General features: G+C 46.2%; 1 protein-coding gene across 13 annotated transcripts in view; it reads left to right on the top strand.

Moving 5' to 3' along the window:
* The window catches only part of GIGYF2 (GRB10 interacting GYF protein 2), a 452,656-nt gene that overhangs the window by 97,289 nt on the left and 328,949 nt on the right, over nucleotides 1-26,418 (top strand). For all 13 annotated transcript variants that reach the window (XM_063915746.1, XM_063915737.1, XM_063915739.1 and 10 more), the window contains exons 2-4: nucleotides 12,604-12,691; nucleotides 13,579-13,708; nucleotides 17,472-17,567. In XM_063915746.1, the coding sequence (XP_063771816.1) occupies nucleotides 12,651-12,691; nucleotides 13,579-13,708; nucleotides 17,472-17,567 (267 nt within the window). In that variant the 5' untranslated portion in view covers nucleotides 12,604-12,650. The remainder of the gene's footprint in view (nucleotides 1-12,603; nucleotides 12,692-13,578; nucleotides 13,709-17,471; nucleotides 17,568-26,418) is intronic.

Here is a 26,418-nt window from a genome sequence, read left to right as displayed (position 1 = left end):
GTGGAATGTTTTAAATGCAAATGTGGCCTTAGTACATAAGAGACTGGACAAAGCAGAGTCCAGAGAAAAAGCAGGGAGTCAATCCATGGCTTTGACTGTGTCACAGGGCCCTTCAGGGTCTCAAAAACGTCCCCTGTCCCAAGTAGCAGACACTGATACCGACACGGATTCTGACTCCAGTGTCGACTACGATGATGCGAGACTGCACCCAAGGGTGGCCATAAGTATTCATTATATGATTATTGCAATAAAAGATGTTTTGCATATTACAGATGACCCCTCTGTCCCTGACACGAGGGTATGCATGTTTAAGGAAAAGAAACCTGAGGTAACCTTTCCCCCATCTCATGAGCTGAACGCGTTATTTGAAAAGGCTTGGGAAACTCCAGACAAAAAACTGCAGATTCCCAAGAGGATTCTTATGGCGTATCCTTTCCCTGCACAGGACAGGGTATGGTGGGAATCCTCGCCCAGGGTGGACAAGGCTTTAACGCGCTTGTCCAAAAAGGTGGCGCTACCGTCTCCAGACACGGCGGCCCTCAAGGATCCTGCTGATCGCAGACAGGAAACTACCTTAAAATCAATTTTATTCACATACGGGTGCTTTGCTCAGACCGGCAATAGTATCGGCTTGGGTTTGTAGTGCGGTAGCAGCTTGGACAGATACCTTGTCAGCTGACATTGATACCCTAGATAGGGATACCATTTTATTGACCTTAGGTCACATTAAAGACGCAGTCTTATATATGAGAGACGCTCAGAGAGACGTTGGACTACTAGGTTCAAGAGCCAACGCTATGGCTATTTCTGATAGGCGAGCCCTGTGGACCCGCCAATGGACGGGTGATGCCGACTCAAAGAGGCATATGGAAGTTTTGCCTTACAAGGGTGAAGTGTTATTTGGGGAAGGTCTCGCGGACCTGGTTTCCACAGCTACCGCGGGTAAATCTACTTTTTTACCTTTATGTTCCCCCACAGCAAAAGAAAACACCACAATATCAGATGCAGTCCTTTCGGTCGCGTAAATCCAGAAGAGGTCGGGGCTCTTCCTTCCTCGCCAGAGGTAAGGGTAAAGGGAAAAGAATGCCTGCCACGGCTAGTTCCCAGGAGCAGAAGTCCACCCCGGCTTCTACTAAATCCACCGCATGACGCTGGGGCTCCACTGAGGGAGTCCGCGCCGGTGGGGGCACGTCTTCGACTCTTCAGCCACGTCTGGGTTCAGTCAGACTTGGATCCTTGGGCGATGGAAATTGTATCCCAGGGCTACAAGCTGGAATTCGAAGAGGTGCCTCCTCGCCGATTTTTCAAATCGGCTTTACCAGCTTCTCCCCCAGAAAGGGAAATAGTTTTAGCTGCAATTCAAAAGCTGTGTCAACAGCAAGTGATTGTCAAGGTTCCCCTAGTTCAACAGGGGAAGGGGTACTATTCAACCCTGTTTGTGGTTCCAAAACCGGATGGCTCGGTCAGACCAATTCTAAATCTAAAATCCCTAAACCTGTACTTGCAAAAGTTCAAATTCAAGATGGAATCGCTCCGGGCAGTTATCTCCAGCCTGGAAGGGGGGGATTTTATGGTGTCACTGGACATAAAGGATGCATACCTTCATGTCCCCATATATCCCCCTCATCAGGCGTACCTGAGATTCGCTGTACAGAGCTGTCATTACCAGTTTCAGATGTTGCCGTTTGGGCTTTCCACGGCCCCGAGGATTTTCACCAAGGTAATGGCGGAAATGATGGTGCTCCTGCGCAGGCAGGGAGTCACAATTATCCCGTACTTGGACGATCTCCTGATAAAAGCGAGATCAGTTGCTGAAAAGCGTGTCGCTCTCCCTGAGAGTGCTCCAGCAGCATGGCTGGATTCTAAATCTACCAAAGTCACAGTTGGTTCCAACGACTCTGCTATCGTTTTTAGGCATGATTCTGGACACGGAACAAAAGAGGGTTTTTCTCCCGATGGACAAAGCCCATGAACTCCAGAACATGGTCAGAGACCTGTTAAAACCGAACAGTGTGTCAGTTCATCAATGCACTCGAGTAATGGGAAAAATGGTGGCGACCTACGAGGCGATCCCCTTCGGCAGGTTTCACGCGAGGACATTTCAGTGGGACCTTCTGGACAAGTGGTCCGGGTCCCATCTTCAAATTCATCAGAAAATAAGCATGTCCCCCAGGGCCAGGGTGTCTCTCCTGTGGTGGCTGCAGAGTGTTCACCTTCTAGAGCAGCTATTTTCAACCGCTGTGCCGCGGGCACACGCCCGCCAGGGAGATCCGCTGCCACTAGCCAGAGAGACCAACCGGCCGGCCGCCAACCGCCGCAATCAATAGCCGGCTCGGGCAGCCTGTGACCTATTGTGACTCATAGGTCACGCAGGCCACGTTGCATTCCTTCCTGGAGTGCCCGCCCGCCCACTGGTCAGTGCTGCTCGTCAATCCGTGCTGCCTTCTCAGCGCTCATCACAGTTGCAGGTATACAGTATATTTAAAAACAAACAAACATGTATTTGTGTGTGGAATTACTGTAGGTGTTTGGACAGGCAGTGAGTGGAATTAATGTGAGTGGAATTATTATGGGAGCAGGGAGTGGAATTATTATGGGGCAGGGAGTGGAATTATTATAGGGGCAGGGAGTGGAATTATTATGGGGGCAGGGGGTGGAATTATTATGGGGGCAGGGAGTGGAATTATTCTGGGGGCAGGGAGTGGAATTATTCTGGGGGCATATTCTGGGGGCAGGGAGTGGAATTATTCTGGGGGCAGGGAGTGGAATTATTCTGGGGGCAGGGAGTGGAATTATTCTGGGGGCAGGGAGTGGAATTATTCTGGGGGCAGGGAGTGGAATTACTATGTGGAGCAGCATGTGGAATTACTGGGGGAGAAGTGTGTACCATTATTATAAAATTGATATGTTTTATCGACAAACTGGATGCTGGCTGTAAGTATACCGACAGCGGCTTCCCATCTGTTGGAATCCCAGCAGTGAGTACCCTCGCGGGCTCGCTTCGCTCACCACACTTCAAGCCCGGTGGCTTGCTTAGCTCGCCACAGGTTATATTCCCACTCAGTTTATGGCGTGGACCCACCAACCCGAGTGGGAATACCCTGCAGAGGTCGGGATTCCACTTTTTCCACTTTCACTGGCTGTCGGTATTCCGGCGTCGGTCTCCGGAACGCCGGAATCCCGACAGCCGGTATTTTAACTGCATCCCATTATTATAAATCTGTGGGGGTGAAAGCATTTTTTTCTCTCTAACGTCCTAGTGGATGCTGGGGACTCCGAAAGGACCATGGGGAATAGCGGCTCCGCAGGAGACTGGGCACAAAGTAAAAGCTTTAGGACTAGCTGGTGTGCACTGGCTCCTCCCCCCATGACCCTCCTCCAAGCCTCAGTTAGATTTTGTGCCCGAACGAGAAGGGTGCAATCTAGGTGGCTCTCCTGAGCTGCTTAGAGTAAAAGTTTAAATAGGTTTTTTATTTTCAGTGAGACCTGCTTGGCAACAGGCTCACTGCATCGAGGGACTTAGGGGAGAGAAACGAACTCACCTGCGTGCAGAGTGGATTGGGTTTCTTAGGCTACTGGACATTAGCTCCAGAGGGACGATCACAGGCCCAGCCATGGATGGGTCCCGGAGCCGCGCCGCCGGCCCCCTTACAGATGCTGAAGCAAGAAGAGGTCCATAAATCGGCGGCAGAAGACTTTCCTGTCTTCATAAGGTAGCGCACAGCACTGCAGCTGTGCGCCATTGCTCTCAGCACACTTCACACTCCGGTCACTGAGGGTGCAGGACGCTGGGGGGGGGGCGTCCTGGGAAGCAATGAATTTACCTTAGTTGGCGAAAAATACATCACATATAGCTCCTGGGCTATATGGATGTATTTAACCCCTGCCAGTTTTCCAGAAAAAAGCGAGAGAAGAGCCCGCCGTGAAGGGGGCGGGGCCTATCTCCTCAGCACACAGCGCCATTTTCCCCACACAGCTCCGCTGGTAGGAAGGCTCACAGAATCTCCCCTGCATCCTGCAACTACAGAAACAGGGTAAAAAAGAGAGGGGGGCACTTATTTGGCAAAATAACAGATATAAGCAGCTATAAGGGATAGACACTTATTGTAAGGTTGTCCCTATACATATATAGCGCTCTGGTTTGTGCTGGCAAACTCTCCCTCTGTCTCCCCAAAGGGCTAAGTGGGTCCTGTCCTCTATCAGAGCATTCCCTGTGTGTGTGCTGGGTGTCGGTACGTGTGTGTCGACATGTATGAGGAGGAAAATGATGTGGAGGCGGAGCAATTGCCTATAATGGTGATGTCACCCCCTAGGGAGTCGACACCTGAATGGATGGCCGTAATTAAGGAATTACGTGACAGTGTCGGCACGTTACAGAAAACTGTTGACGACATGAGACAGCCGGCAGCTCAGTTAGTGCCTGTCCAGGCGTCTCAAACACCGTCAGGGGCTATTAAACGCCCGTTACCTAAGTGGGTCGACACGGACCCAGACACAGACACTGACTCCAGTGTCGACGGTGAAGAAACAAACGTATTTTCCAGTAGGGCCACACGTTACATGATCACGGCAATGAAGGAGGTTTTGCACATCTCTGATACTGCAAGTACCACAAAAAGGGGTATTATGTGGGGTGTGAAAAAACTACCCGTAGTTTTTCCTGAATCAGATGAATTGAATGAAGTGTGTGATGAAGCGTGGGTTACCCCCGACAGAAAACTGCTAATTTCTAAAAAATTATTAGCACTATATCCCTTCCCACCAGAGGTTAGGGCTCGTTGGGAAACACCTCCTAGGGTGGATAAGGCGCTCACACGCTTATCAAAACAAGTGGCGTTACCGTCTCCAGAAAAGGCCGCCCTTAAGGAGCCAGCAGATAGGAGGCTGGAAAATATCCTTAAAAGTATATACACACATACTGGTGTTATACTGCGACCAGCAATCGCCTCAGCCTGGATGTGCAGTGCTGGGGTGGCTTGGTCGGATTCCCTGACTGAAAATATTGATACCCTGGACAGGGACAATATATTATTGACTATAGAGCATTTAAAGGATGCATTCCTATATATGCGAGATGCACAGAGAGACATTTGCACTCTGGCATCAAGAGTAAGTGCGATGTCCATTTCTGCCAGAAGATGATTATGGACGCGACAGTGGTCAGGGGATGCGGATTCCAAACGGCATATGGAAGTATTGCCGTATAAAGGGGAGGAGTTATTTGGGGGCGGTCTATCGGACCTGGTGGCCACGGCAACGGCTGGGAAATCCACCTTTTTACCCCAAGTCACCTCGCAGCAGAAAAAGATACCGCCTTTTCAGGCTCAGTCCTTTCGTCCCCATAAGGGCAAGCGGGCAAAAGGCCACTCATATCTGCCCTGGGGCAGAGGAAGGGGAAAAAGACTACAACAGACAGCTTCTTCCCACGACCAGAAGCCCTCCCCCACTTCTGCCAAGTCCTCAGCATGACGCTGGGGCCTTACAAGCAGACTCAGGCACGGTGGGGGCCCGTCTCAAGAATTTCAGCGCGCAGTGGGCTCACTCGCAAGTGGACCCCTGGATCCTGCAGGTAGTATCTCAGGGGTACAAATTGGAATTCGAGACGTCTCCCCCTCGCCGGTTCTTGAAGTCTGCTTTACCAACGTCTACCCCCGACAGGGAGGCGGTATTGGAAGCCATTCACAAGCTGTATTCCCAGCAAGTGATAATCAAGGTACCCCTCCTACAACAGGGAAAGGGGTATTACTCCACGCTGTTTGTGGTACCGAAGCCGGACGGCTCGGTGAGACCCATTTTAAATCTGAAAACCTTGAACACTTACATAAAAAGGTTCAAATTCAAGATGGAGTCACTCAGAGCAGTGATAGCGAACCTGGAAGAAGGGGACTACATGGTGTCTCTGGACATCAAGGATGCTTACCTCCATGTCCCAATTTGCCCTTCTCACCAAGGGTACCTCAGGTTTGTGGTACAGAACTGTCACTATCAGTTTCAGACGCTGCCGTTTGGATTGTCCACGGCACCCCGGGTCTTTACCAAGGTAATGGCCGAAATGATGATTCTTCTTCGAAGAAAAGGCGTCTTAATTATCCCTTGAACGATCTCCTGATAAGGGCACGGTCCAGAGAACAGTTAGAGGTCGGAGTAGCACTATCGCAAATAGTACTACGACAGCACGGATGGATTCTAAATATTCCAAAATCGCAGCTGATTCCGACGACACGTCTGCTGTTCCTAGGGATGATTCTGGACACAGTACAGAAAAAGGTGTTTCTCCCGGAAGAGAAAGCCAGGGAGTTATCTGACCTAGTCAGGAAACTCCTAAGACCAGGCCAGGTGTCAGTGCATCAGTGCACAAGGGTCCTGGGAAAGATGGTGGCTTCTTACGAAGCGATTCCATTCGGCAGATTCCACGCAAGAACTTTTCAGTTGGATCTGCTAGACAAATGGTCCGGATCGCATCTTCAAATGCATCAGCGGATAACCCTGTCTCCAAGGACAAGGGTGTCTCTCCTGTGGTGGTTACAGAGTGCTCATCTCCTAGAGGGCCGCAGATTCGGCATTCAGGATTGGGTCCTGGTGACCACGGATGCCAGCCTGAGAGGCTGGGGAGCAGTCACACAGAGAAAAAATTTCCAGGGCTTGTGGTCAAGCATGGAAACGTCACTTCACATAAATATCCTGGAACTAAGGGCCATTTACAATGCCCTAAGTCAGGCAAGGCCTCTGCTTCAGGGTCAGCCAGTATTGATCCAGTCGGACAACATCACGGCAGTCGCCCACGTAAACAGACAGGGCGGCACAAGAAGCAGGAGGGCAATGACGGAAGTGGCAAGGATTCTTCGCTGGGCGGAAAATCATGTGATAGCACTGTCAGCAGTGTTCATTCCGGGAGTGGACAGCTGGGAAGCAGACTTCCTCAGCAGACACGATCTTCACCCGGGGGAGTGGGGACTTCACCCGGAAGTCTTCCACATGATTGTAAACCGTTGGGAAAAACCAAAGGTGGACATGATGGCGTCTCGCCTCAACAAAAAACTGGACAGATATTGTTCCAGGTCAAGGGACCCTCAGGCAATAGCTGTGGACGCTCTGGTAACACCGTGGGTGTACCGGTCAGTGTATGTGTTCCCTCCTCTGCCTCTCATACCAAAAGTACTGAGAATCATAAGAAGGAGAGGAGTAAAGACTATACTCGTGGCTCCGGATTGGCCAAGAAGGACTTGGTACCCGGAAATTCAAGAGATGCTCACGGAAGACCCGTGGCCTCTACCTCTAAGACAGGACCTGCTCCAGCAGGGACCATGTCTGTTCCAAGACTTACCGCGGCTGCGTTTGACGGCATGGCGGTTGAACGCCGGATCCTGAAGGAAAAAGGCATTCCGGATGAAGTCATCCCTACCCTGATCAAAGCCAGGAAGGATGTAACCGTACAACATTATCACCGTATTTGGCGTAAATATGTTGCGTGGTGCGAGGCCAGGAAGGCCCCTACGGAGGAATTTCAACTGGGTCGATTCCTGCATTTCCTGCAAACAGGACTGTCTATGGGCCTCAAATTAGGGTCCATTAAGGTTCAAATTTCGGCCCTGTCGATATTCTTCCAAAAAGAACTAGCTTCTGTACCTGAAGTTCAGACGTTTGTCAAGGGAGTACTGCATATACAGCCTCCTTTTGTGCCTCCAGTGGCACCTTGGGATCTCAATGTAGTGTTGGGATTCCTAAAATCACATTGGTTTGAACCACTCACCACTGTGGACTTGAAGTATCTCACTTGGAAAGTGGTAATGCTGTTAGCCCTGGCTTCAGCCAGGCGTGTATCAGAATTGGCGGCTTTATCCTATAAAAGCCCTTACCTAATTTTTCATACGGACAGGGCAGAATTGAGGACTCGTCCTCAATTTCTCCCTAAGGTGGTTTCAGCATTTCACTTAAACCAACCTATCGTGGTGCCTGCGGCTACTAGGGACTTGGAGGATTCCAAGTTGCTGGACGTAGTCAGGGCCCTGAAAATATATGTTTCCAGGACGGCTGGAGTCAGAAAATCTGACTCGCTGTTTATCCTGTATGCACCCAACAAGCTGGGTGCTCCTGCTTCTAAGCAGACGATTGCTCGTTGGATTTGTAGTACAATTCAGCTTGCACATTCTGTGGCAGGCCTGCCACAGCCAAAATCTATAAAAGCCCATTCCACACGGAAAGTGGGCTCATCTTGGGCGGCTGCCCGAGGGGTCTCGGCTTTACAACTTTGCCGAGCAGCTACTTGGTCAGGGGCAAACACGTTTGCTAAATTCTACAAATTTGATACCCTGGCTGAGGAGGACCTGGAGTTCTCTCATTCGGTGCTGCAGAGTCATCCGCACTCTCCCGCCCGTTTGGGAGCTTTGGTATAATCCCCATGGTCCTTTCGGAGTCCCCAGCATCCACTAGGACGTTAGAGAAAATAAGAATTTACTTACCGATAATTCTATTTCTCATAGTCCGTAGTGGATGCTGGGCGCCCATCCCAAGTGCGGATTGTCTGCATTACTTGTACATAGTTATTGTTACAAAAATCGGGTTATTGTTGTTGTGAGCCATCTTTTTAGAGGCTCCTTCTGTTATCATGCTGTTAACTGGGTTCAGATCACAAGTTGTACGGTGTGATTGGTGTGGCTGGTATGAGTCTTACCCGGGATTCAAAATCCTTCCTTATTGTGTACGCTCGTCCGGGCACAGTATCCTAACTGAGGCTTGGAGGAGGGTCATGGGGGGAGGAGCCAGTGCACACCAGCTAGTCCTAAAGCTTTTACTTTGTGCCCAGTCTCCTGCGGAGCCGCTATTCCCCATGGTCCTTTCGGAGTCCCCAGCATCCACTACGGACTATGAGAAATAGAATTATCGGTAAGTAAATTCTTATTTTTTTTTTATTACCGCAGGGCCCAATGTATTTGTATTACTTTGGGGGCCAATGTGTTTGTGCTACTGTGGTGGCCAGTGTGTCGGTTTAATTACTATGGGGGCCAATGTTTTTTTCCCCCGTGGGGCACTGATGGTGTGCCTTGGCAATTTTAAAGTCTTGCCGGTGTGCCGCGAGTTGAAAAAGGTTGAAAATCACTGTTCTAGAGGGTTGCAGGTTCGGCATTCAGGACTGGGTTCTGGTGACCACGGACGCGAGCCTCCGAGGATGGGGGGGAGCAGTCACACAAGGAAGAAATTTTCAGGGACTATGGTCAAGCCAGGAGGCTTGTCTACACATCAACATTCTAGAATTAAGGGCCATATACAACGGCCTACGACAAGCGGAGAATCTTCTTCGCGACCTGTCGGTTCTGATTCAATCGGACAACGTCACAGCCGTGGCTCATGCAAACTGCTAAGGCGGGACAAGGAGCTGAGTGGCAATGGCGGAAGCCACCAGGATTCTTCGCTGGGCGGAAAATCACGTAAGCGCTCTGTCAGCTCTCTTCATTCCGGGAGTGGACAACTGGGAAGCAGACTTCCTCAGCAGACACGATCTCCATCCAGGAGAGTGGGGACTTCATCAAGAAGTTTTTGCAGAGATACGAGTCTTTGGGGACTTCCTCAAATAGACATGATGGCGTCACGCCTCAACAAGAAGATTCAGAGGTATTGTGCCAGGTCAAGGGACCCTCAGGCAGTAGCGGTATACGCCCTGGTGACACCGTGGGTGTTTCAATCGGTCTATATGTTCCCTCCTCTTCCTCTCATCTCAAAAATATTGAGAATCATAAGACGAAAAAGAGTTCGGACAATACTCCTTGTTCCAGATTGGCCTCGAAGGGCCTGGTATTCAGATCTTCAGGAGAGGCTCACAGAAGATCCATGGCCTCTTCCTCTCAGGGAGGACCTGTTGCAGCAGGGGCCCTGCGTATTCCAAGACTTACCGCGGTTACGTTTGATGGCATGGCGGTTGAACACCGAATCCTAGCTGGGAAAGGTATTCCGGATGAAGTCATCCCTATTCTGATAAAGGCTAGGAAGGAGGTGACGGCGAAACATTATCACCGTATCTGGAGGAAGTATATATCTTGGTGTGAAGCCAAGAATGCTCCTACGGAAGATTTCCACTTCGGCCGTTTTCTCCACTTTCTACAGACAGGAGTGGATATAGGCCTGAAGTTGGGCTCCATTAAGGTACAGATTTCGGCCCTATCTATATTCTTTCAGAAGGAATTGGCTTCTCTCCCAGAAGTCCAGACATTTTTAAAGGGAGTGCTGCACATCCAGCCTCCTTTTGTGCCCCCAGTGGCACCTTGGGACCTTAACGTGGTGTTACAGTTCCTAAAATCTCACTAGTTTGAGCCTCTTCAAACAGTGGAATTAAAATTTCTCACTTGGAAGGTGGTCATGTTGTTGGCCTTGGCATCGGCAAGGTGGGTGTCCGAATTGGCGGCTTTGTTTCACAAAAGCCCCTATCTGATTTTCCATGTGGATAGAGCAGAGTTGAGGACGCGTCCTCAATTTTTGCCTAAGGTGGTTTCATCGTTTCATATGAACCAACCTATTGTGGTGCCGGTGGTTACGGGAGACTTGGACGATTCCAAGTCCCTGGATGTAGTCAGGGCCTTAAAAATTTACGTAGCCAGGACGGCTCGGTTCTGCTTCTAAGCAGACTATTGCTCGCTGGATCTGTAACACGATTCAGCAGGCTCATTCTACGGCTTGATTGCCGTTACCAAATTCGGTAAAGGCCCATTCCACTAGGAAGGTGGGCTCTTCTTGGGCGGCTGCCCGAGGCGTCTTGGCGTTACAGCTGTGCCGAGCAGCTACTTGGTCGGGTTCAAACACCTTTGCAAAATTCTACAAGTTTGATACCCTGGCTGATGAGGACCTCATGTTTGCTCAATCGGTGCTGCAGTCATCCGCACTCTCCCGCCCGGTTTGGAGCTTTGGTATAATCCCCATGGTCCTTACGGAGTCACCAGCATCCTCTAGGACGTAAGAGAAAATAAGATTTTAAACTTACCGGTAAATCTTTTTCTCCTAGTCCGTAGAGGATGCTGGGCGCCCGTCCCAGTGCGGACATATTTCTGCAAGGCTTGTATTTAGTTGTTGCTTACATAAGGGTTATGTTACAGTTAAGATCAGTCTTTGACTGATGCTGTTTTGTTCATACTGCTAACTGGTTGCGTATATTCCAGGTTATACGGTGTGGATGGTGTGGGCTGGTATGAATCTTGCCCTTAGATTAACAAAAATCCTTTCCTCGTACTGTCCGACTCCTCTGGGCACAGTTTCTCTAACTGAGGTCTGGAGAAGGGGCATAGAGGGAGGAGCCAGTGCACACCCATTCTAAAGTCTTTAGAGTGCCCATGTCTCCTGCGGAGCCCGTCTATACCCCATGGTCCTTAGGGAGTCCCCAGCATCCTCTACGGACTAGGAGAAAAAGATTTACCGGTAGGTTTAAAATCTTATTTTTTGTCCACTAGAGGGCAACTAGCAAACGTCAAGACTGAGTAGTTGTTTTACGCATATAATAGTCTTTAAAGTATATTTAGAAAACAAAAAAGGACAGCCACGAGCCCCTAGCTTCTTCCTTTTTAGAAGGCTGAAACTTCCTTCAACTGAAGATTATTTTTAGCATGTGTTGATTCGAATTGACACCAGTAAATTAATCCAAGATCGACGATCTGTAGAAATGAAACCTGCCTGATTTACAGATACCGACCAAAAAACGGTTGGAATCGGGATTCAGCATGTTTAATATTCCCACTTCCCAGACCCAACCGTCACGGGGATTAGGGGACGTTGCCCTAATATCTGATGTATAGGGGCCATCAGTTTTGCACATTCCCTCTCGCCCAGCATCCTTCTCACACTGCATTACAGTAATAATGAGAAGTGCAGTCTACCATTTGAAAGTGCGTGTAATTTATATGGGGCCGCATGGGATCCACAGCACCCAAATTCAGAGTGCATAAACAAATGAGCAAAACAAGAGAACAGTGATTTACAATTCAAGACAATGTAGGACAATTACAGGGTATATAAACATAGCTGCGTCAGCAGATGACACTGAAATAAGTATATTGGTGGCAGAAAACTGCGGTATTTGGTGCAGTCGAAGGGAGTATTGAAAAGAAGATTGGTAAAGTAGGAGACAGAAAAGCACATGAGGGAAGAGGGCCCTGCTCGTGAAAGCTTACATTCTAAAGGGGAGGAGGACACAGGCAGTGGTGACAGATTGAGTAGACCGTGAGTGTGGAACAGAGGGGTAGGATGAGAGACGGCTGGGTTTGATGAAGTGTCTTGAGAGCCGGTTTGAAGTTTTGTAGAGAAATGGAGAGTCTGATGTTGGAGAGGTAAAGAATACATGAGAAAGGGAGCAGCACGTGCAAGGTGGTTTAAGGTTTAGGCTGCGGTAAGGGAGTGTTTTGAGGGTGAGTTTGAATACTTACCTTGCCCCTGTTGGGATCGTGGCCATTGGGATGCCAGCGTTGGAATTGTGACCGCTGGACTCTAATACTTATTCCTGTGGATGTATTCAACAAGATTTAGATACAGTAATACTGTGACAAGGTAAAGCTTAACTTTCCTTACTTTGCAATTACAGTATATTTCTGCAACATAGTCTGCTAATGACTCCTTATCTTTTGACAGATTTTCACTCTCTTTATAATAAACCGTAAGGAAACAGAAAAAGCATTATGACAGCTGAGACTCAGACCCTGAACTTTGGCCCTGAGTGGTGAGTATTTGTCATGGTATGTCTAAGCAACTGTGATATCAGTATAGGAGTTGTGTTAGTTTATTAAACCTCAGGGTGAGACTTGCATGATGTTTCCCTGTCACTTAAAGAATATTGCTTTTAGAATGAATGTATTTGGGACTGCACATTTAATTACCTAACATTGTAAACCAAAGAGAGATAGAGATACAGTATAGCTATATAATAATTGCAAAAGGTCTGATGTCCTGTCAGCTCAGTGCCTACCCAGTGGCAGTTGGGGCACTTGCCCTAATGGCTCCCACTGCGAGGGAATCCATACAGACCCAAGGAGAGGAGGAATGGGTAAGTCTGTGTGTGGGGGGCGCACACAAGAACAGCGGAACAGAGAAGGGGCGAGACTGAGGAGCGTTTTTTTTTCTTTAGTAATTGTAGTTTCCATACTAAGGGCCCCATACACTAGTGCGATATTGCACGTTTTCGTGCAATTGCGATCAGTTCCTGTGATGGATAGCATGAAAAATGGCAGATTGCATGTATTTATCTTGTGATTGCGTGTTATCGTGTTTCACCCATCGCAATCGCAGATCACACGTGCTGCACGTGAGATTTATCTCAATTGCATGGAAATAAGTTTAATATTAACATTAGATTGCCTGAGATAAATCACATGCAAAAATACACTCAAGTATGAAATCGAAATTGCAGGCCTCCCGGGAAGCTCCCGACCAGATTGCAGGTAAATTGCACACAAGTCATTGCTGAGATGCATCTCCCTAGTGTATGGGGCCCTTTATTAGAGCACCACACTTTTATTAATGATTAAGTAAGACTCTAATAACAAGTATAAATAACAATGTGATTTACAAAGCATTTTCCATTTTCTCACTTAATATGTCATTTTCCAGGCTTCGAGCTTTGTCTAGTGGGGGTTCTGTTATTTCCCCACCCCTTTCCCCGGCGTTGCCAAAGTACAAACTTGCAGACTATCGGTATGGCCGGGAAGAGATGCTTGCACTTTATATAAAGGACAACAAGGTAAGCAATATGCATGCATAAATAAGTTGGCAGTGTCCACCCTTTTAATTTAGCTGTTCATTTGTGGTTGTGTCACACAAGTCCATTTTTGTTTAAATGTTAACACACAGGAATCTGAAATCTATCCATATTCTCTTACTTTAGTTTCCAGCCATAAAATGCAGTGGTCAGAAGCTTGTTTAGCAGCACTTTCACTGTAAAACACTGTTTCCCTTTTACACAAGTGAGTCAGCTGCGTATACCAGGGGTTCTCAACTCAAATCCTCAAGTACCACAAGCAGGTCATGTATTGTGTTTCTTTAATCATGCACAGGTGAGTTAAGCTGGCCATACATTAGAATGATATTTTTCCAACCAACCAGTTGGTTTGAACAATAATTGGGCAGTGTGTTGGGGAGCTCTACTAAGCCATGGAGACTGATAGAGTGGAAAGAGATGGGCTACCAACCAATGAGCTCCTGACTGTCATTTTTCAAACTATGATCACGATTCAATTGAACGTGAATTCAATAGCATCTGGAAGGAGGTCCCAGCGCTATTAAATTCAGCGTGCTGCTTTGTCTGAGAATACCCATACAGGGTGTTTAGGCGTGAGAAGGGGCTTTCTCTGACATAAGTCCACCGCGCCTTGCTAGGGCACAAAACAGCATCATGGCACTAATTTTGTTTGTTCCCGGAACTGCTCAACTCGTATTCAATTGAATCGAGCCCATAGCCTGTAATATGGCAGTTAGGAGCTAATTGGCTGGTACTTTATCTTTGTCTACTTTATCACACTCCAAGGCTTTGTGAAAGCAAATGTGTGTTTGCTCCCACACAACAAAAAATGGAAATAAACCTTCCCCACCCCCAGCCTCAACTAGTTCGGCGACTATAATTTAAGTGTTGGGTGTGTGTGTGTGTGTGTGTATGTGTATATATATATATATATATATATATATATATATATATATATATATATATATATATATATATATATATATATATATATATATATATATATATATATATATATATATATATTTTTTTTTTTCATTCATTCATTTAAGGAAGTTTGTTTAAACTAAGCAGGTAAAAAATAATTTATATCTTTGACCTAAGTTTATATATGTTAGTACAAAGAAGTACTTATTAACATTTCTTACTTATAAATTAATTTACCACTGTACACAGTACGCATGTGCAGGTCTCACAGGAACCTGAATCTTTTATGCAGTCCTTCCTCCGGTCCCGGAGATGGACCAGAGAAACTGCTATGGAACCTCATTCGTCTGGGACCTTACTAGACCACTGACGCAGGTTAACTCAGGGGCCAGAGAACCAGTGGGTAATACCATCATAGGGGGGGCCAGCCCTCTGTTCCTCAGCTCAGGCACCACCATCCCACTGTAGGTTTACCGCCGCTGAGCTGTGCCTCCTCCTCCTCAGAGACCCAGGCAGCCACCTTTTAGTTGCAGCTACAGGTCTCTTAGGGTCTTTATCAAAATTATAGCCGCACAGCTAAGTCATCAGGGAGTCAGAATACACCCTTATCTGGATGACCTGCTCTTTCTGGTGCACTACCCAGAGGTCCTACAACGCCATCTCCAGCTGTCTATTTCCTTCCTATAGCAACATGGTTGGCTCATCAACTGGAAAAAGTCATCACTCACACCTTTCCAATGGATGCTACATCTGGAAGGTCTTCTAGAGTCTCAAGTCCATAAGCTTTTGCTGCATGCCATCCACACGGACATGCAAGTCTTGGGATCCATGGTCAATATGGTGGAGTACGCCCAGTTCCACTACAGACCACGGCAGGTTATGATCCTGTCCTGGTGGAACAAACAGCCCCATCTGACCGGTCCAGATCCAGTCCAACATGCCCACCGTGGTAGTTTACCTCAACAATCTGGTGAGGTACCCCAATCGGTTGGCGATGCAGGAAGTGGCTCACTTTCTCCGGTGGTCCGAATGCCAACTTCCAGCCATCTCAGTGGTCTTCATCCCAGGGGTTGACAAACAAACTCTGGCCAGATGGCTTCACATGACTATCTCGCAGGCATACACGCAGCCCGACCTTCCTGTGCCAGCTATAGTCTCATTCTATTCACTCTGTGGTTCCTTCACGGGCAGCACGCCGTGGTGCCTCTGCTGAACACCTCTGCAAGGCAGCCATGTGGTCTTCCGTCCACACCTTTCTCAGGTTTTATGCCTTTGATACGTTCTCTTGCTGGATGCTTCTTTTGGATGATGGATTCTCCTACACTCTCAGGAGCATACCCTCCCTTGAACTGCTTTAGGACATCTCCATTGTCTCCCTATGGAACCCAAAGAAGAAAAGGAGAGTTTTATGGCAGACTGACATTGGTTAACTTTTTCTTCGAGATCCACAGGGCACCCACCCTGACTCACCTTGCGTCTATGGGTCTCTTTCCTTGGTCACCGGTTCCCTTCTTTTGTCCGTGAGTGTTTTATTGGGTGTACCATGTCTTCCTTCTCTCCTGTCCTTCTCCTGCCTTGGGAAGTGTTAACAAAACTGAAGTGCCTGAGCTGTGGGCAGGGTATACAGATTATAGGGGGGGGAAGACCGGAGCATCTTGGGATACCAAAAAGCTTATCTATGTGGTGCCCGGTCCTATACCACCACCTACACCCCATTGTCTCCCTGTGGAACCTATGGACCTCAAAGAAAGAGTTAACCAAGGTAAGTCTACCATAACTCACCTTTTACCTAGGTATTATTCAATTTTCTTTTCTTTTTAATACTGTTTTTATAAACAAAAACGCAGAAGTAGGCAGACACACTCCACCTATTTCTGTGATATCACAAGTTGTAGAGAAACTTGCTGGACAGATGAAAAAGTTATTTAAGCGCGTGTGTGGCAACATTTTAGTTGGACAGTTGGGGCTATATTTAATTGATGTGTCGGAGAGGATCCGACACGTCACTATTCAGTGCTGGCCGGAAACTGCCAGCATTCTAACAAATGCAGATTCAACTTGATTACAAGTCGAATCTGCATCAGCTGCAAACTGTCAAACAGCTGCATTTTTAACAGAAACGTGGATCGGCGAGTTACGTGTTTTCCAACAAGTGCCGGTTTTTCAGACAGACTGAAAAAACGTCCCTTTCATTGAATAGGTCGAATGCAAATTCGACTTAAAACTATCAAAGTGCAGTTTTTCCGACTGTTAGAAAAACCGGCACAAATTGAATATACCCCTTGGTCAGTTGGCTGGTTTGAGTAAATTTGGTCTGATGTATGGTAGCTTTCATCTTCCCACCTGCATCCACAGAAATCCTCAAAACACAAGGGTTGAGGTTGAGAACCACTTATGTATGCTATTATATGGAGTCAAGCATTCCATGGTAAAATGGAAACACAGGCCTGTATAAAAATATGAAGACTTTTATACAGGAGATAACCAAAACAAACCTGTGACATTTAAGGAGCTTTGTAGTGAAAGTAATCTTTATAACCTGTTTGTGAATCTTTATAACCTGTTTATGTGAATATTGTTTAAAGATGTTACCACATCTAAACAAGGCACATAGAACTAAGAACACACTGAACATTATAAAACATTATAAAATAAAAGATGAGATATAGAAAACTGTACAGAAGGTAGAATAACAAGTTTTAGTTTTCTCTTAAGAATACATAACCAAAGGTTCTGTCAGGTAAGTGAAAATGTCAGATTAAAAAAATAAAAGCTAAGAAAGGTAAACCTCTTGTGTAACAAGACAAGCGCTTGATTAATTTCATTGTGTCTGCTTCAGGTTCCTTCAGATCTCCTGGACAAAGAGTTCTTGCCCATTTTGAAAGAAGAGCCCCTACTACCTTTGGCACTTGTTCCGTTTACTGAAGAGGAGCAGGTGAGTTCATAATGATAGTGCAAACTACATATATTTTATATACGTTTGTGTATAATAACCATACAGTATCTAAATATGCACCATAATGTTATGTTGCTTTAGACTGAACGTGTAGCTTATGCAGAGTGGAAATCCGTTATCTTGCGTTGCTTACAGTAGCATTAGATTTGGCTGCCCTAGATTTTTCCTGAGGTTCATTGATATGATGAGATCAACAGACTGGGGACTGTGAGTTTTGTAAAAGTTAACTACTAAGACTAGAGTTTGATCCTGCACCAGACTAGTAAAAAAATTTTTTTTATTTTTTTAAATATTAAATATAAATAATTTGGAATAGGAACCAGCTAGCATACATCAAAGGCAAATCCTAGGTAAGTACTTGGACTGGAGGTGCTCCTGGAATTTATGAAGATACTTCACAGAGACACTATTTTTGGGGACTAACCCCATAGGAAATTCCTTTTTGGAGCACTCTTTTAATGTATTTTTTTAATTTTATGAATAAAGATATGATGTATAAAGTTAAAACGTAACTTTTATTTCTTACCAAGATAATATAAATGGGGAAAATAATTAATTTCTGAGAAAAATAATAAGAAAAAGAACATATGGCAATAGACCCAAAGCAACTGAGGTAAGTATTAAATGCATGTGACTGTATCCCCTATCATAGAAAAAAATAATAAGAATAAAATACGTTCCAAATTAGGAACAATTTAAATCCCAGCTATACAACTGGACCGTGTTACTGAATGCGTACAACAGTATTACTTGAATGGCATAAATTCACTCTCCCTGTTCTCTGAGTCACATTCAAGAAACTGTTACAAAATGTTGGAATTTGCTACACAGTAATACGTAATGACATTGTTACATTGTTGCAGGCTTGCATTTTTTGTGAGCATCATGCACAATTTCTATAATTATGTCCCCCTCCACAGATTTTTCTCCTGTTTTTTGAGGGCAGACACTACTGTATGATCATATAGATTTGAACCCACGGCGGGGTATATCATACACATAGGTTTAAACAGCTTCTTAATTTTGTCCACCTCCAAATATTGTGTTCATGAGGACAAACAGTGATGCATAATCCCGTCCGTTTTAGCCCACAGCAGGGTATCTTATACACACAAAATCAAAACAGTTTTTCCTTTTTTCAAAGTATTTACGTTGAAGTGCTGTACTAATGGGAACAAGCAGTGATACACGGTCGGGACTCAATTCATAGGTGCACCTGTATAGAAATCAACAATATAGCTATTTTGCTAGGAGCATATGAAAGGTGTAACAATTGAAAGAATTAGTACAGCATATTCTGCAGATACCCCCATCTGCTGCCCTTCCTCATTATAAGAGCGGAAGATGGGTGAGAGTGGGGATACTGCTATGCTGAAAGAAATAAAGCCCCAGTGTCCCTCCGTGTCGCCGTATTTGGTGTTACGAAAGCCTTGTTACTATATGCATTGCAAGGCTTCAATGCGCCACGGGGACCGGGAGAACACCTGTGAAGGAAGACAAGTTAAGAGAGAGTATATTACCGATTCCTCGGTAACGTAGTAAAAAGCCAAAAATAGATTGCTCCTATTTTAAATCACTAGGCATTTTGCTCAAACCATAGGTGCATTTGTATTAAAATAGGTATAGCTATTAGGAACTATTAGAAATAATGGAAACCAGTATTAAACTAGATATAGCTGTTTTAGGAATAGTGAAGACATGAAGATTAGTACAGCATACTTTGCAGGTACCCCCATCTGCTGCCCCTCCTCATCATAAGAGCAAAAGATGGGTGAGAGTAGAAATACTGCTATGCTGAGGGAAATAAAGCCCCAGTGTCCCTCTGTGTGGCCGTATCTGGTGTTAGAGAAGCCTTGTTACTTATATGCATTGCATGGCTTCAATGCGCCACGGAGACCGGGGGAACACTTGTGAAAGAAGATAAGTTAAATCCCTTTGCACATATTAAGAATAGATGGAGGACAGGTCCCCCCCAAAAAAGCCGGATTAAATACAAATTAACCGTGCAAGGAGACACCGGGAAAGGAAAAAGGGTAAGGGACGTATAATACCAAACCGCCGTCCGCTGCTTATGTGTTGCTATGCGCGTCCACCCCGCTCTCAAGTCCCGATTCACATATCCAACAGCTTCGTTCTCCTCCTCCTGAAGTAGTGGATTACTGGAGTCACAGCAGCTTCACTGATCGAACTAATAATGGTCGGTTCGTATACTAACAGGTACAGCGTCCTCCTGCAGAGAGGAGCTGTTTAAGATTTAAAGCAACTCCGCTATCAGCTGGACGTACGTTTCACCTACTGGGCTTGATCACCAGCTGGGATTTAAATTGTTCCTAATTTGGAACGTATTTTATTATTATTATTATTTTTTTTTAAATAAATTTTATTGACTGGTGATGTAACAATAGAACAAAATGATACATCATGCATTACATAACCATTGTAACATAGACATTTAACAACAGTATTCATAATTATACTCCATGTAAGCCCTAGGCAGTAATAGTGTTGGAACAGTAGAGGAGGTACACCAATATCAAAATTGCAAGAGACCTAGCTGATGTATGGAAGCGGCATAGAGCCTTAAGCTCAAAAGGGGGCTACGGAGTCCAGGGTCTCTAGTAAGTACCATTTAGTGTCTTTGAAACATTTCCGTAGGGCCTCCTTTGTAACCTGGGGGAGGGTCTGGACATAGGGTAGCCAAATATTGAAGTATTTTTTGGTCAGCTTGTCTTTCTGTAAGGCAGTATTGGTCCAGTCTAAATGTAATAGGTGAGAGATCCTAGGGTGTAATAGTGAGATAGGAATAGGATCGGTGAAGATCCATTGTGAAAGGATCGTCTTTTTGGTAGCAGCCGCCAATTTAATTAATAAAATACGTTGTCCCTTGGACAGACCGGTAGTGGATGGTTTTGGGAATATGCCCCAGAATGCCCACGTCTTAGTGATGGTAAATTGTAACTGTAGGTCGGTTGTGATGTATGATTGGAGTGCCTGCCAAAGTGTACGTACCTTGGGGCATGACCACAGACAGTGTACAAGGTCTGCTTCTGGGGCAGTGCACTTGAAACAGTGAGATGAGGGGGCTGCTCCGATGAGGTATCGTAGCTTGGGAGTGACATATGCTCTGTGTAGGATTTTCTGGTGCATTTCTGAGTATGATACTGAGCCTAGTGTTTTATCTAAGTAGGTGTTAGCCTCCAGAATCAGTTTCATAGTGAGATCTGGGAATTCCAGTTTCCATTTCAGGAGACCCACTGAGCCGGATTCCACATTTAGTAAAGTGCGTGTGTGTGTTTATGAGCGCCGTGGGGAAATTACTATTTGGGGTGAGTCGTAATGTTTTGTCCAGGGTATGGGAGGTATCTTGTATAGATAACAGAGATGTAACTTTTTGTACATAGCTGCATGCTTGAAGAAAGGGGAAGAATGGGATTCGTAAGGATGGAAAACGTGCCATAATTTGAGTGTGTGTAAGTAAGGTCAGAGTTTCGGCATGCAAAAAATGATGTATGTATTTTAAACCGCCATCATGCCAAGTCTGAAAAATGGGGGATGTGGTGTGAGGCGTGAAGTCTGGATTACCCCAGAGATGTAGGAATAGTGAGATATGTCTTGATATTTTGAGTCGCGAGCGAATCTGTTGCCAGGCAACACAGGTAGAGGAAACAAGTATATTGTCTGCCACACAGTGTGGCATGGAGGTGGGTGTGGTGTGTAACAGGGACACCAAGGTCTGAGAGGGAGCAAAAGATTGTTCCAGATGTGAGTTGGAATATGTGTCTCGACCGCCAATCCAGTCTAAAGCAATCCTGTAGTTGGCTGCCAAGGCGTATGAGTGAAGGCATGGTAAATTTAAACACCCAAGGGAACGGGGTTGACGTAATTTGAATAGTGAGAATCTAGGGTGCTTGTCCGCCCAAATAAATTTGGACAGTGCCTTGTCCAATTGAGCTAGCATGTGTTTGGGCACAATCAGCGGGAGCATCTGTAATACATAAAGGAAACGGGGAAAGCTTATTTTATACAAGTGACTCCTGCCAGTATACGTGAGAGGGAGGTGGGTCCATCTGGCAAAGTCTGCATATGTCCTAGTAAATAGTGGGGGGGAAATTAAGAGAGTATAGCTTGGAGGGGTGATCAGGGAATAAAATCCCTAGATAAGTAATACAATTGTTTGTGGCCCAGTGAAATGGGAATGTGTCCCCCCAGCATGTTTTCATTGAGGGAAAGAAAGCCAAGGCTTCTGTTTTGGAGTGGTTAATTTTAAAGCCAGAAACTAGTTCAAATGAGTCTAAAATGTCGTAAGTGCGGTATGGCTTTTCGGGGGTTGCTAAAGTAAAGTAAAATGTCATCTGCAAATGCTGAGAATTTAATTTCGTGATCAGCCAGTTTTATACCGTGCCATCTGCGTTCTCTATAGAAATGGCGAAGGAGGGGATCTAAAGCCAAATTAAATAAGAGGGGGGATAAGGGGTATCCCTGTCTGGTACCTCGATATAAGGAGAACAGTCTCGAGCTGTGACCATTAACCGTCAAAAAGGCTTGGGGCTTTTGGTAGATGATGTGAAATACCTTAATAAAATCAGGACCAAAATTTTGAAGTCTAAGCAGTCTGTCTATGTGAGCCCAAGATACTCGGTCAAAGGCTTTGTCTGCATCACAGCTCAAGACCATATTCTCCTGCTCCAATGAATCATGTGTTTTATACATGGCTGCCAGCAATGTGCGAACATTGTGTACTGAGTGCCTATTACGCATGAATCCTGTCTGGGCAGGATGTAGCAATTTGGGTAGAATCACTTGGAGACGGGTGGCAAGAATCTTTGTGAATATTTTAAAATCCTGGTTTAGCAATGAGATTGGCCGGTAAGATGAAACCAAGGTATGATCCTTATTAGGTTTGGGGAGAACTATGACTCGGGCCGTATTAAAGCCTGTCGGGGCAGGTTGTCCCGTCAAGAGCGCATGATACAATTGTCTAAGGTGGTCACTTAAATGTGGGAGAAGTAGCTTGTAATAGGCCGCCGACATACCGTCAGGGCCTGGGGATTTCCCATTTGCTAGGGATTTGATGGTCGATTCCAATTCCGCTGCAGTGACGGGGTTGGTAAGAAATTCTCTATCGCTCTTAGAGAGCTTAGGGAGATTAGCCTGAGTCAAAAAGTCCATGCCAGCAGTAGGGTGGTGCGGTGTATAATTTCTCATAGAAAGCCAGAAATGCGTTGCTAATCTGTTCCTGTGTTACTGCGGGGGGTCCACCTGTGTCTCTAATTGAGGAGATATGTTTTGGTGTTGCATGAGTTTTTACCATGTTTGGCAATAGCTTCCCTGGGCGATTGCCCCAGCGAAAATATTTGTTAGATTGGAAGGAGAGAAATAGCTTGGCCTGTTCAGCACAGAGGGTATCATGTATCAGTTTGGTGTCTTTATATAGTTTCCTGTTAGTCTCAGACGGATCCGCCAACAGGTGGGAATAGGCCGAGGCAACCTGGAGGGACGGCTCTGCCATCCTTTCTCGAAGTTGCCTTTTTCTGGCGGCAACGTATTCGATGATCTGCCCTCTAAGAACGGGTTTAGAAGCCTGCCAGAAAAGATTTATGTCATTGATATGTGCTGCGTTATCGTTTTTATAATTGAGATATGATTGTGACAAAAAGAGTTTGAAGTCTTCAGAATGGGCAAGGTATTAAGGGAATCGCCAGATATAGGAGTATTGTCGGGGTGTGGTTAACGTTATTGTCTGGGTGATGGGGGCATAGTCAGATATGAGAATATTAGCTATGGTAGAGTCAATTCTATGAATCGAAGATGCAGGTATTAGCCAGTAATCCAATCTGGAGAATATTTTATGGGGGTGTGAGAAGAAGGAATACTCAGGGTGGAGAAATCTCCATGGGTCCAGAAGCTGTAAAGAGTCCTGCATTAGGGACAGGGAGGGTGGCATGGATCTATTGCATTTCAGCTGTCTGGGGCCACCGGATACATCTAATAGCGGGTCCATAACAATATTAAGGTCTCCCCCCTACAATCAAAACTCCCTCCATCCAGTCCTGTAATTTAACAAATATATCTGAGAAAAAGGAAGCATTCGGTCCTGTAGGGGCGTAAATACATGCTACCGTAAAAAGCTCTCCTTCGACCTCCACCTTTAGAAACAAAAACCTGCCTTCAGGGTCTACCTAATCATCCTTGATCTTATAGTTCAAAGATCTATGAAACAGAATAAGTACTCCCCTTGCTTTAGTAGTATAGGAAGCGCTTCTGAAGTCTCCAACCCAGTTATCTCTTAAGAGTATTGGGGTCATTGAGACGCCAGTGCGTCTCCTGCAGAAGTACTATATCAGGATGAAATTTTTTGAGATGGGGCAAAAATTTTTTCCTCTTGATTGGTGTATTCAGGCCCTCTACGTTCCACAAGACCAGTTTAAGAGACGTCTTTGAGCCATCCATAGATGCCCCCGCGTCCCTAGGGGCTGGCATTATCCAATGCCCAGTCTAGCGGAACGCAGAGGGAGAAGCCACAAGCGAAAGTCCAATCCCCCGTCCCAGCACGCAAGGGGAGGACAAAAATGATGTGTCGGGCAAACTAACGGAGTATATACATACAGTAACAAAACACTGTAATGCAAAAAGAAAACGGTAGCCGGTGTAGTGTAGACCACCAGTCATAACAATTTTTCTCTATCGTCCTAGTGGATGCTGGGGTTCCTGAAAGGACCATGGGGAATAGCGGCTCCGCAGGAGACAGGGCACAAAAAGTAAAGCTTTTCCAGATCAGGTGGTGTGCACTGGCTCCTCCCCCTATGACCCTCCTCCAGACTCCAGTTAGATTTTTGTGCCCGGCCGAGAAGGGTGCAATCTAGGTGGCTCTCCTAAAGAGCTGCTTAGAAAAAGTTTAGCTTAGGTTTTTTATTTTACAGTGAGTCCTGCTGGCAACAGGATCACTGCAATGAGGGACTGAGGGGAGAAGAAGTGAACTCACCTGCGTGCAGGATGGATTGGCTTCTTGGCTACTGGACATCAGCTCCAGAGGGACGATCACAGGTACAGCCTGGATGGTCACCGGAGCCGCGCCGCCGGCCCCCTTGCAGATGCTGAAGTCAGAAGAGGTCCAGAATCGGCGGCTGAAGACTCCTGCAGTCTTCTAAAGGTAGCGCACAGCACTGCAGCTGTGCGCCATTTTCCTCTCAGCACACTTCACACGCAGTCACTGAGGGTGCAGGGCGCTGGGGGGGGGCGCCCTGGGAGGCAAATGTAACCTATATAAAGGCTAAAAATACCTCACATATAGCCCCCAGAGGCTATATGGAGATATTTAACCCCTGCCTGGATTCACTAAATAGCGGGAGACGAGCCCGCCGGAAAAGGGGCGGGGCCTATCTCCTCAGCACACGGCGCCATTTCCTCTCACAGCTCCGCTGGTCAGGACGGCTCCCAGGTCTCTCCCCTGCACTGCACTACAGAAACAGGGTAAAACAGAGAGGGGGGGCAAATTTATGGCGATATTTTGATATATATAAAGCAGCTATAAGGGAGCACTTATTATAAGGCTATCCCTGTTATATATAGCGCTTTTGGTGTGTGCTGGCAAACTCTCCCTCTGTCTCCCCAAAGGGCTAGTGGGTCCTGTCTTCGTTAGGAGCATTCCCTGTGTGTCTGCTGTGTGTCGGTACGTGTGTGTCGACATGTATGAGGACGATATTGGTGTGGAGGCGGAGCAATTGCCAAATATGAGGATGTCACCCCCTAGGGAGTCGACACCAGAATGGATGCCTTTATTTATGGAACTACGGGATAGTGTCAACACGCTAAAGCAGTCGTTTGACGACATGAGACGGCCGGACAATCAATTAGTGCCTGTCCAGGCGACTCAAACACCGTCAGGGGCTGTGAAACGCCCTTTGCCTTAGTCGGTCGACACAGACCCAGACACAGGCACTGACTCCAGTGGTGACGGTGACGAATCAACCGTATTTTCCAGTAGGGCCACACGTTATATGATTTTGGCAATGAAGGAGGCGTTACATTTAGCTGATACTACAGGTACCACTAAACAGGGTATTATGTGGGGTGTGAAAAAACTACCTATAGTTTTTCCTGAATCAGAAGAATTAAATGACGTGTGTAATGAAGCGTGGGTTGCCCCTGATAAAAAGCTGATAATTTCAAAGAAATTATTGGCATTATACCCTTTCCCGCCAGAGGTTAGGGAGCGCTGGGAAACACCTCCTAGGGTGGACAAGGCGCTAACACGCTTATCTAAACAAGTGGCGTTACCCTCTCCTGAGACGGCCGCACTTAAAGATCCATCAGATAGGAGGATGGAAAATATCCAAAAAAGTATATACACACATGCAGGTGTTATACTACGACCAGCTATAGCGACTGCCTGGATGTGCAGTGCTGGGGTAGTTTGGTCAGAGTCCCTGATTGAAAATATTGATACCCTGGACAGGGACAATATTTTACTGTCGTTAGAACAAATAAAGGATGCATTTCTTTATATGCGTGATGCACAGAGGGATATCTGCACACTGGCATCACGGGTAAGTGCTATGTCCATTTCGGCCAGAAGAGCTTTATGGACGCGACAGTGGACAGGCGATGCGGATTCAAAACGACATATGGAAGTTTTGCCGTATAAAGGGGAGGAGTTATTTGGAGTCGGTCTATCAGATTTGGTGGCCACGGCTACAGCCGGGAAATCCACCTTTCTACCTCAAGTCACTCCCCAACAGAAAAAGGCACCGACTTTTCAACCGCAGCCCTTTCGTTCCTTTAAAAATAAGAGAGCAAAGGGCTATTCATATCTGCCACGAGGCAGAGGTCG

The sequence above is a fragment of the Pseudophryne corroboree genome, chromosome 4 (assembly GCF_028390025.1).
Source record: "Pseudophryne corroboree isolate aPseCor3 chromosome 4, aPseCor3.hap2, whole genome shotgun sequence".
Taxonomy (NCBI): Eukaryota; Metazoa; Chordata; class Amphibia; order Anura; family Myobatrachidae; genus Pseudophryne; species Pseudophryne corroboree.
This window is presented reverse-complemented; position numbering and strand designations above follow the sequence as displayed.